The sequence below is a fragment of the Polypterus senegalus genome, chromosome 4 (assembly GCF_016835505.1).
Source record: "Polypterus senegalus isolate Bchr_013 chromosome 4, ASM1683550v1, whole genome shotgun sequence".
Taxonomy (NCBI): Eukaryota; Metazoa; Chordata; class Cladistia; order Polypteriformes; family Polypteridae; genus Polypterus; species Polypterus senegalus.
In genome coordinates this window covers 140,790,714-140,803,205 of record NC_053157.1, presented here as the reverse complement: position 1 = coordinate 140,803,205, position 12,492 = coordinate 140,790,714, and the positions used below count along the sequence as shown (strand labels likewise).

At 35.3% G+C, this 12,492-nt stretch overlaps 1 protein-coding gene across 1 annotated transcript in view; it reads left to right on the top strand.

Annotated features, from left to right (window-relative positions):
* Positions 1–771: 771 nt before the first annotated feature.
* The window catches only part of LOC120527681 (BTB/POZ domain-containing protein KCTD8-like), a 191,478-nt gene continuing 179,757 nt past the window's right edge, over positions 772–12,492 (top strand). Inside the window, exon 1 of the mRNA XM_039751374.1 lies at positions 772–1,709. Within this exon, the coding sequence (XP_039607308.1) occupies positions 911–1,709 (799 nt within the window). The 5' untranslated portion in view covers positions 772–910. The remainder of the gene's footprint in view (positions 1,710–12,492) is intronic.

The following is a 12,492-nucleotide window of genomic DNA, read 5'->3' as shown; positions in this document are numbered from 1 at the left end:
ATCTGCTTTTCTTTCCCTCAATTGTATTCCTTTAAAGATTTAATTTTATATCTGGGGCAAGTGGCAGAGAAATATGAACCTTTAACTAACCTTGTTTATGCTTTCACAAATATGAAGCTATATTGTGGACCCATGCAGGTAAGAAGCATCAAATGTTGGGAGCTTTATATGCCTTTACGTAAAATAAAGCTTATTATATAACTTCCACATATACAACACAGGTAGTATAAAGGTTGGTTATCCCTTTATTTGTGTATTAACTGGAAAAAATTGAAAACACTCATTTTTCAGTGGTTACAAATGTATTCTATAATCCAAGATTAATTTTCTTTCACATTTTTAAATATCTTCAAAGTCAAACAGTTAAAGTATAAAAACATACTGCTTCTTGGAATTGTTAATCTACTGAGGGGTCTGCTGCAGTCTGCCCAGCTTATTGATATTTAGTAAACTAATACAGCTGCATGGCACACTGCTATATATAAACAGGGTGAGAGATAGACCAGCCCCTAATGAGATGTAATACTGTCTCTTTAAATGACTGATGTGTAAATTTCTAATAGCATTCCCTGCAGTCAGGTAATGACGTCACCATGGCTTCCCCAGACTCTAATGATGCTGGGAGTTGCTCAGCAGTGATTTTTTTTTCTTTCTTTTTTTTTGCCTCTGTGAGCCTCGTTCACTCTCTGCTTTTCCTCTCTCTCTCTCTCTCTCTCTCTCTTTCTCTGTAAGGCTGAGTGCAGTCTTGGGAACCTGATACTCTAATTTTTTTTTTTTGCTTGCTTTTTTCCTCTCTTGAGCAGGGATGTAGATTCTCTGAGCAGAAACTTCTAATCTGCCAGCAGCAGCCGCTGGGTCTCCTCCAGTTTTCCCAGAAGCTTTTCCATTTTTCCTAATTGCTTCATCAGAAATGGCACTGAAAGAAAACATTTTACCCATCAGTGAGATGTCGAGTCCTTTCCCAGAGGTAGTGGAGCTGAATGTAGGAGGACAGGTGTATGTTACTAAGCATTCTACCCTCATTAGCGTTCCTGAGTCTACTTTACACAGCATGTTTACCAAGAATCAGGTGAAAGAACTACCCAGGGACAATCGGGGTCGTTTCTTCATAGATCGAGATGGCTTCCTCTTCAGGTACATTTTGGATTTCCTAAGGGACAAACAACTGGTCCTTCCAGATCACTTTCCTGAAAAGGAGAGGCTGTTGCGAGAGGCAGAATATTTTCAGCTGAATGATCTGCTTAAACTTCTAACGCCCAAGGTCACGAAGCAAAGCTCTATGAATGATGAAGGATGCCAGAGTGATATTGAAGAAAATTCTCAGAGCAGTGACCTGGCCAGGGCTGCTGCACTTGACAAAAGATCAGGATTTATTACCATAGGCTACAGAGGCTCTTATACCATGGTGAGAGACAACCAAGCTGATGCCAAATTTCGACGAGTGGCTAGGATTATGGTGTGTGGCAGGATTGCCTTGGCAAAAGAAGTGTTTGGTGAAACTTTAAATGAGAGCAGAGACCCGGATCGACCACCAGAGAAGTATACTTCACGATTTTACCTGAAGTTTACTTACCTAGAGCAGGCTTTCGACAAGCTGTCTGAAGGGGGCTTTCATATGGTGGCTTGTAATTCTACAGGGACTGCTGCTTTTATCAACCAGTATAGAGATGACAAAATCTGGAGCAGCTACACTGAATACATCTTCTTTAGTAAGTTTTTAGCACTTTACTTTTTATTTCAAGTCATGTACTTTTCCAGGTACTTTGCTTGTAGTTATGGCATAAACAATGTATTTATTTTTGTAATAACAGAAACATAACATCATTTTACAGTTCTGCCATTTTTCAAAATCTCTTTTGCTATTTGAGTTACACTAACTTCATTCATTTTTTGTAAAAGGACGTATTTAAATATTCTGCAATTGAGTGATGGCCAGCGTAAAAGTTAAATTAAATTGCACCTACCTTTTTTAATCCTGATGTCTATTTTCAGTTTTCTCTATGTAAAAATATAGAATTCTCATAAGTCTATCACAGGTTCTGAGCCTGTTGAATGGGAAGAGCTCATTATGAAATAACCTGAGTAGAGGACTGAAAAAAACAAATATGCTGTATACAGTATATTGGATGCATTAAAAAATCAATTATTTTAACTGAAACCGTTCTGTAATTAAAGAAAAGACTGTGCGGGTTATTAAGATCTAAATTGGCAAATAATGCATTTTGTTCAATGTATGTTTCCAGGACAATTCTGATATACTAGCATACTTTTTGTTTGTTTCAATCATGTCATTAATACTTTGATGTTAGGTTCTTCTGAATTCAGCTCATTTCTTAATTATCTGTTCAATAGTAAATACATAACAGCTTGTGTCCACTGCTTAGGGCTACAGTTTAAGATCAAGATGGTAACTAATTCTTTTTCAAATTTGATGTACATGTACTATATTTTTGCTATCTATGTATTAATCGATAATAATAATAATATGATAACATTATTCTAGTAAGCACGTAAATAATGAACTACAGATAAATCAGGAAGACAATAGTTTAATTAAACAACAGATTGATAACCATCTGCAGTTTATTGCTTACGGACTTAATTAATCTATTTTTAACCCTTTATAAAAAACCTAAAAATGTATAGTACTGTATATTTTGAAGTTGTGCCAAGAAAACTAAACCAATACTCATTTTTAACATTCAGGAGAAATACTATGCAATACCATTCACAATTTTCCTGTTTCTAATTAATGTACTCTCCATAGAAATTTAATGACATTGTGAAAAGGCTCCAGTTAGGAGAGCAAATTTCCAGCTAAACACACTTTTGTTGTAAAGAAACATTTATCTGAAGGGCTGTCTTAATCTGAAGAAAGTTATTCCAAAATTAATGATTAAGATGCTAACATTAATTTTATGCTAACATTAATTTTATTTTAATTTTTTTCATTTTTATTACTATTTAATTTAATATTGTTTCTTTGTATCAGTATACTGCTGCTGGATTATGTGAATGTCCCCTTGGGATTAATAAAGTATCTATCTATCTATCTATCTATCTATCTATCTATCTATCTATCAATTATTATTTTTTTTTGTAAATACAAAATGGAAAAAAAAATCCAATTAAAAAATGAACAACACATTAATGTGGCCATCAAAAAAAAAGAAAAAAATGTCTACATTTAGGAACATTAGTGCTAATAACAACAAAAGTAGTTCTAGCTATCCTAATTCATTGACCTATAAATATTTAACACTTTATTTCTGTCACAGATTTCTAAGTGCAAACATATGATTATGCTTTTCAACATACTCATCCATCCATCCATCCATCCTATTTCTGCTTATCCAATCCACACTCAAAGACTTGTGGGAATATGGAACAAACTTCTGAGTAATGTGGTTGAAGCAGAAACCTTGACAACCGTATAGAAGTATCTGGATGGGATTTTGGGACAATTTAGCTATTAGTCTGATGGACTGATGTTTGTCAAATTTCTTATGTTCTTACAGAATGTTCTGCTTGGAGCCAGAGCCCATTCACCAGTGTTAGGCATAACACAGGAACCAGCGCTGAAAGTGATACTAGTCCACTACATGCATAACTTTTAAGGCATAACAAAATGATTATAGAAGTTGTTTACCTTATAAACTGTACATCTTTGCATGCACTTATCATTTTATTTTTATAAATATAGATTAAGTAAGTTCAATAATGGATGGATGGACTGATGTATGTTAGTATGTAAAAAATATATAGTAGAAAATACTGTATATTGAAACTGTGGCACAATGGTTAGCAGTGTTCCAGAAAAAGCTTCCAATACCAGTCCACTCACTGTCTGCTTGGAGTTTACATGTTTTCCGTGTGACTGCCTGGAGTTCATTGGTCACTCCATTGTCCTCTCACACCTCAGAAAACTGTATCTTAAGTTATCTTGCATATCTGTTTTGATCTGATATGATAAATTGTGTTTATAAATGTACTCTGTGAAGATCTTGGTTTGCAATATTTTACATTTTGGCTCAGCTTTCCTCTGACCCAGTAATTTACAAAGCAGGTTCCAAGTTAGGCTGAAAAACAATAAATTATAAAATGTTTATGTGCAGTCTTTATAAAATTATTATTAACTCTTTCTCACAGTAATCATTACAGTATTACATTATTTGGAGATGTAATCGTCAACTAAGCTTCCTCTCTCATTCAACACATCAGTTTGTTTTGTTAAGATGTTGCTTACACAGAAAATACTGTGTTGGCTTTGACTTCTTTCGAGATACTTTGTTTTAACTTCTTATAATATTATGCATGTTCACTTTCTTTTATTGTTTTGAAAGTGCTATGCTTTTCTACAGATTTTTTAGCAACTACATGTACTGCACACAATTTTAATCAAATCATATATATAGATTAAGTACTGTATAAATAAAACTGAATAGATAAATAGCAAGATAAAAATGGAAGCAGTAGCTTTAATACAGTTCCATATGAAAAGCTCATTATTACGGTATTTTTTTTATAATACGTAATAAGTCATTTTCTGAGTTCTGGTGTATAGGTGTGTAGTATATACTGTATACAGTATACTATATACTAAATACATCAACTGAATTTTATATTTGACCTTTTAAAACTCCATGTAGACAGCCTCTGGCAATCTGTTTACTTCAAATGCGATACTTTTTTGCAGTTGGCTTCATAACAGAGTTTACCCTTGGGGTACATGCTGCTTGTCAGGAATAGCAGATTTTATGTGCCGACAGGCAATGATTCCCTCTCTTGCTGTGTTATGTAAAATTCAATTAGTGGTGTTAGATGATTTCTCAGATGTTAAAAGTGAATTGAATTTGTGTTGGCAGAAGTGATTTCTGCTCAGGGATAGTGTAATTCACACTTTCTTCAAATCAAACTTTTAGCTTATTATAGGAAATAACATTTTGAAGTATGCGTGTTCATCCTTTATCTATATGCTGAACATGTATTACTTTCTATAATTCAATTATATATATGTTCATCCATTTTTTTAATCCACTTAGTATTTAATTGGGTTGTGGAGTGCCAGAGCAGAACTTGGCAGCTGCAGACACAGGAGAAGAATCAACATTTGATGGGACACCATTTCATCACCAGTATTGCCCACATCCATTCTGTACAACATAGAAATATTGAACCACCAAAAACTGCCTTTAAGAACTAAAGTAATGTATAAACAGTAGATAACATTGTGACCAGTAGGGGGTATTGCAGCATCCCAAATACACTTATGCTTAAGTAGTTACATTTACTTATTTGGCTGACACCTTTATCCAAGGTGACTTGCAATATTTTTGATACAATTTGTTACATTCTTTGTGGTTTTCCAACTGGACCACCACAAGCAGGTGAAGTGACTCGCTCATGGTCACACAGTGTCAGTAGCAGGATTTGAAACCACAACCTCAGAGTTTTAAAGTCCAAAGCCTTAACCACTACACCACTCTGCCTGCTCAAATAAAACATCTAAAAAATAAATTCAAAATAAAAAGGATGTATTAACAAAAGTACCCTAAAACAAGGTTCTTATAAGTTGGTTCTTCACAAATATTCTCTTCTCCTCTATCTTTCTCACTCTCTCTTTTATTCCTCTACCTCTCCCAGGCACATGTTGTCCAGCTCTGACTCGTCTGGATGAGGTATGATTTATTTTAGACTCATGAGTATGACTGGTGCTAGGGCATAGGCTGATAGAAGCACTTCCAGGTTGAGCAGAAATCCCCAAATGTAGGGATCACAAACACAGCATCCTCTGGCAGCACATCCAGAAATGAACAAGGCTGCCCCATGGGACTACAGTTACAGGCATGCCTTGTGGGTGTCTATTCAGGTAGTACCACCCAGGAATACCACTGACAACATACCCAGTTCTAAACTGGCATCTTCTGCCATCTTCCTGGCAAGGGTAGGGAACACCTTGTCTTTCCTTTTGAGCTTCCACAGGGCTGGCCTCCTGTCCAGGTAAGGTGCATCATCCTTTGCAATACATAATGCTGAAAGTTTAGCCTGTTCACTATATATTCAAAAACTTTCAGCGGTGTCATCTACTTTACAAAAATTTAAAGCAAACAGACTATATTGCGTCAAAAAGAAAAAGAATGAGAAAACAGAAAAAATATTTACTATTTGAACCAACTGAAAGCTCCTTGAACTATATAATAGTAATACATTTAAATTGGCTAAGTGTCTAAGGCTGTGGACTATGATGTATGTGTCTGGCTGGTCAGTCCTTGTCTCTGACTTATTGTATAACTCTCACCAACCTTCTTATCTTGCTTCAACTGTAAAAAAATACACATTCTCATACAAACATTATCCAGTTCAGGGTTGCTGGGGGCATGTGCCTATCAGAGCAACATTGGCACAAGGCAGAAAACCACAGGGCCCACACATACTGTATACACTAACACTCACATTCACACAGCACCAAAGTCTTTTGAAAATTGGAAAAGTGGATATTCTATGGGAGAACATGCGTATTCAACACAGAAAATATCTAGGGTAGGATTCTAAACCAGGATGCTAAATTTAGAAATGACAATTTACCCACCATGCACATCTTTGGAAAGCTACAAGCATGGGGAGAACTTCTGAGCTCCAGAATGTCAGTCAGTTCACACCCAGGATACAGTGTCCCTGAAGGGCATGTCAAAAGAGATGGTATATTAAATACACATTATTTGATAAATGTTTGTTTATGACTACATAGTACCTGGATTGTGAATTAGTCAGTAGCATGCATTGCATTTTTCTGACTTAGTAAAGTATAATATCCATACATTTTCTGAGTGCACTTTTTCTTTATAGGGTCAGAAAGAGCTGTTGCAAGAACATAAAACAAACAGAAAGCCAGCTCATTACAGGTCATGCTGACTCACAGACCAACACATGCATTTATTTAAACTGTTTGACTTGCCAATTAAACTAACATTCACATTTTTGCGTATTGGAGGAATCTACAGAACTCCGAGAAAAGCCAAGCTGAAAGCATTTAAACACCACAAAGTTCTGCACCAGTAATCAAATCCAGGTTACTGAAGGCAGTGCCAGTCACTGCACCAACCTAATATACTTTATGTTAATATTATTTTTAAAAATCTATGCACACTTTCTTGCCATAACAACTTCTTTTGCATGCAATTTGTTTTGATGAAGTTAATGCAAATATAATGTCAACAGAAAACATTCAGCATTAAGAATATCAGTGACCAACCATCATTCACCCACAGCCCAGAAACAGCCACTGAAATATAAATGGAATTTGATAGTCATCATATTATTGTAGATGACTCAGAAGGTCAAGATGTTAAGCCCATATGCCTCACAGCTTGTGGTTAAGTAGTTTTACGAAATCTTGCAGTTCTTAATTGAGAAGGGTGTTACTGGTCAGTAAAGATGTTTACAACTCTATGTTTCAGTTCAAAAAACCAAAATGTGTCCACAGTCGGAAGGTGGTTATCAAAGATTTTGGAAATGATGCACACTACTCTCCCCAGCTGCTTCATCTCCTCTGCACTGACACTGACCTACCAAATTGTAATGGAGAAGGTTAAAACAATTTCAGAAATCAACCTGTAGTCATTGCTTCCTATGACACTTCAAATTTTTACATATCACAGAAAGAACAACCTTCTTGATCATAACAGATTTGGTGACCTCCTATGTTGGAGTCTTAGAAATGGTAATGCTGAAGAACTAGAAATTCTATTTATAACCCAGTTGTTAAAGTATAAATGTCACAGAGACCTTTTGCTATTCACACACACGCACACACACTCCACATCCCTGTTACAGCACTAATTCTTTTATTTTCTTGTTATTTAAATCCAGATTTATATTATTTCATATGAGAATGTAGAACTTTAAAGGGTTGCCCATTATAGTAAATGCATTTTGTCAGTTGCTACAGAACCCGTAGCTATCTATGCTAAAAACACTGTACTGTATATCACAGATCCATACTGATAATTACCAAATGTATTAAATATGTAGGAAGAATTTTACAAAAATATACTTTACCTTTCCCATTCAGTAATTTGCAGGTCAGACTAAATTAGATATCTCTTTGACAGTATGGTCTGCTATGGGTTTTACTCCAAGATTCTGTATTTTGTTCCTCTTTTGAATTGGGGTTTTCCTGTTTTTGTTAAATTGTATTACTGATAATTTTGTGTTAATTTATCAAGTTCCTCCATTCTGTGTCTTGTTCATTTAGATATTTTGCCACCAGGGTGTTGCAATTAAGTTTTTGTTCAGTAGAACCTGGGGACTACTGTGTGTATAAGAAGCACCTGCTGCTATTGCAGATTGCAGTGGCATTAATCTTGTTTAGTGTTGTTTAGGTTTGCTTTGCACTTTTACTTCTTGTTACCTCAAATATTTTTGTTTTGATAATTATAACTTTATGAATTTTGCTTTCACTTTAGAATTCTAGATATTGTATTTTGCTATTATTATCAGTAATTAGTTTCTTTCTTGTGTTATTGCCTTTTTTCTACTTTGTATTTTTGTGTTTAGTATTTAGGATTTTGGAAATGTAAAAATTTTAATTCACTTATTTTTTTTCTTTTGTATTAAAAAATAAATTTCAGCAGCACACTGTTTTTATGTGCAGCTTAGAAATGTTGTAATACGAAATCTGTTGATTTTTATCATTTTGAATTTTTCATTTTTTGAATACATTTTAACTAAATAAAGTTATCAGTAATTATTTCTATACCCTATCAATGTTAAATGATAACCTGAACTATCAAGAAGATGCTTAGGGATTTTCAAATTGTAGAAATAGAAGCATTGTTCAGATTAAAAAAGCTAAACATCAAACAAATCACCAAAACCAAATAATATTTATCCTAGAGTGCTTAAGAAGGTTAGTGACTATACAGTACATATTGTATATAAACTGTTGACATGTATTTTTCACTTATCACTGGAGAAGTTGTTACAAATTGTTATGTAGAAATTGGATTCCATTACATAAATTGTGGTATTTTTGATTCAAGCATCTATTGGCCAGTAAGTTAACATCCATTATGGGTAAATAAATTGAAACAATAAATTAAGGAAAAAAATAGGTGTATTAGTTAACAGCCAGCATGATTTTAGACATGGAAAAATCTGGAATTCTGTAAGTAAGCAGCAAAAAAGTTTGATCAGAGAGGTGCACATAATAATATTAATCTTGATTTTCGTAAAGCTATTTCATGTACAGCATGAGTGGCTGGGGATTGTGATGCGATGATGTGCAGCTAAGTAGACAGTTCAGCTGATGCCACCAAGAAGCACTTGGCCAAGGCCTACAGTTCTCCTGTTAGCTCAGGCTGGTAAGAGACTGCTTCTGAGGGTCATTTTAATCCAGACATCACAGATTTGCAGTGGGCCATCTGCAGTTACAAATAGTGCAAATCTGCAAACTCAGATGGCTGTGATGTGAATCCACAGCAATACAGGGCTCAAACTAAAAGAAGTGGGAATTCTGAATGCAGAATGCAGTGAGTAGATGGGTTCAAAATTGGCTTAGACATACAGATAAGGCTTGAAAAACATTTTTTAGAATTAGGTGATATTAAAAGTAGTGTCCCTCATGGATCAATGATAGTAAAAAAAACATTTAGTAATCATACTGGGTCAGTTGCAGGGTGCTATGGGTTCAGGGTGATCTCATGCTGATCTTGTCTTAGTACGTATTTATAGTAGCATGACCCAGAGCTGCAGACTTGCAGCAGAACAAGACTAAGACTAAATGCAGTTACAGTATGCTTCTTAGAGTCAAAGGCAGGGAACAAAGTTGTGTACTAATTTAGACCAACTGGAGATCAGGTTTAAATAACAATACAGGGGGTAATGTTACAAAATTAATTCTTCACGCATTAGATATGCCCTTCAAAAACATATAAATAATATTTCATATTTGGACTGAAGAGTAGCATGATACTGAATCAAATATACTCAAGTCCATGAAAAAAGATGAGCCATGGCTGGAAATATTTATATAGAGTAATATAAGAAATAAAAAAATAAGGATCAACATACATTTAAGCATTCCTCTTCAGTACAAAGAGGCAGGGTGGGTGTCCTTAGTTAAGAAATCACTCAACTGCCAGTTCGGAAAGTGCACATTGAAAAATGTTGCCAGTTTCATCCATGCTGTGTTTCTTCAGAGTGACTTGAAGGCATTGTGTGTTCTCCAGATCTGATATGAGAGCTCTCACAATATGTACTATGTAGATCTTGTGCTCTATTATTACATTTCTGCTGTTCTGAGGCATTCTTTATCAATAATGTTCCACCTTGTAATAGGTATTTTATACACTTAACTGTTGGAAAAATTCAGTTATTAAGAAAAGCTGGGTGCATTATGACTGACAGGTATCAGCTCTTCTGTATTATCCACGTAATTGGTAAATGAGGCTCATAGAGTCCAGGGTATCACATATATATATACATCACATACAACTAAAAAGAGCTGGGAAGGGGTGGAGGGTCTTCCTCATAGATATGGGCCATGGGGCATTCAAATATTAGATGGAGGGACAAAAATATAATGTAATAGTAATCAGTGAAGTACCGCTGAAACAGAAAATGCCTGGATTACTTCTTTTTTTGCAAATGCCAAGGCACCAGGGCATGCACGCAGGTCACACGAATGATAGATCTGTCCATAATTAAACAATTAAACTTCAGATATGATTTAGCAAATATTTACTGTTCATTGTCAATACTTTTCAGAAAGTATGTGTAGGGTCCAGGTATCGCCTCATGCTACCAGTAGTGACACTGACTGTAGCCAAATGCAAAACTAGTGGGGAAAAAAAACAGTCAGAAAAGATGAGTGGGGAAAAATGTCAGTGGCCTCCACCTGTTAAACCATTCCTGTTTTGGGGGTCGTCTCATTGTTGCCCCTCTAGTGCACCTGTAAATTTCATTAACACCAAAGCAACTGATTAACATCCCCCTCTGCTACTTAATTGAACAGATCAAAATCCCAGAAGTTTCATTGAGTCTTGAGTGTGTTGCTTACATTCACATGTTGCATATTGTAAACTAGCCTTATCTTGTAATAACCAGTGCTTAATGTTTTCAGTAAAATGCCTTTAGTAGTAGGATGTTGTACCATGTTGTACCATGTTAGCCATTATGGATGCAATGAGAAGTCAAACAAAATGACACATTTTATTGGCTAACTAAAATGACTGCAATGTGCAAACTTTCAAGGCAGGAGTCTCAGTTGCCTCAAAAGCTGTAATCGGTTCAGTTAGCCAATAAAAGATGTAATTTTCCTTGAATTCTCATTGCAGTAAAAAGTCTTTAAATAGATGTTTTCATAGACTTAATAACAAAAGTACCTGGCATTGCCCAGGCATAGATAAATGGGAAAAAATATGGTTAAACACATCCCATGATCAGACAAAAAGACAAAAACCTCTAGACCAGGGGTGGGCAAAGTCAGTCCTGGAGGGCCACAGTGGCTACAGGTTTTTGTTCCAACCCAATTGCTTAATTAGAAAGCAATTTTTGCCAACAATTTAATTGCATGGCTTGTTAGTGCTTTAACTCTGCTATGTCAGGTGTTTCTCATATCCTAGATTTTTCCCCTTTCTAAGGATATCATCCAAATGATTTGAAATCTAAAATGGATGAGTAATTCCCAGTCCTTCACTTTTTCTCTTCACTTTCCTTCCAAGTATTTAATTAAACCCAACAGTGCATGATAAATACTCACAGGTGTAAATGGTAACAAGCTAAATGAAGAGATGCTGGTGTCTTTTGTCATTTGCATGTTATTGCTAATAACGAGCAATTAAAAAACCAGGAATACAGCTGTTTAAGACTAAAATAAGCAATAAGGGTTAAAACTTTTAACGAGCGAGACAACTAAAGTGAAGCAGAACTGTTACTTGAGCAATAAGTGCTTCTTATTAAGCAACTGGGATAGAGCAAAAACCTGCAGCCCTCCAAGAACAACTTTGCCTACCCCTGTTCTAGACAAAAGTTGGCATCCAGCAAAACAAAAATATTGTTATTCAATTAGTTGAGAAGAAAATGTTGTACCTCCAGCTTCAGGTAAGAGCTTGGGTTGGTCTGCCCATCAGCCCCAGCATGCTCCTGCTGCCTGATTGGAATCATAGCCTGTGTGGCTGCTGGTTTTTTGGCAGTCCTACACCCACTATAACCCTGATATGTCATCTAGCCAATATTTTAAACTGGACCAATGGCAATGCATAGCCAAAACTTTGTGAAAATAAGTTCAGCTCTTTTAAAATGATTGGTGATCAGACTAACAGATTATGATTTTATTTATATAAATAAAATGAACAAGAACCTTATTTTGCTGTTTTTATTTCCATGCTCTTATTATACCTCAGAAATATATCAAAGTTTGTTTTCTTTTAAAAAGAATTAAAGTAGCCTAAAACCTCTCTTTATTGGATTCTAGTAGGTATCATTTGTTCT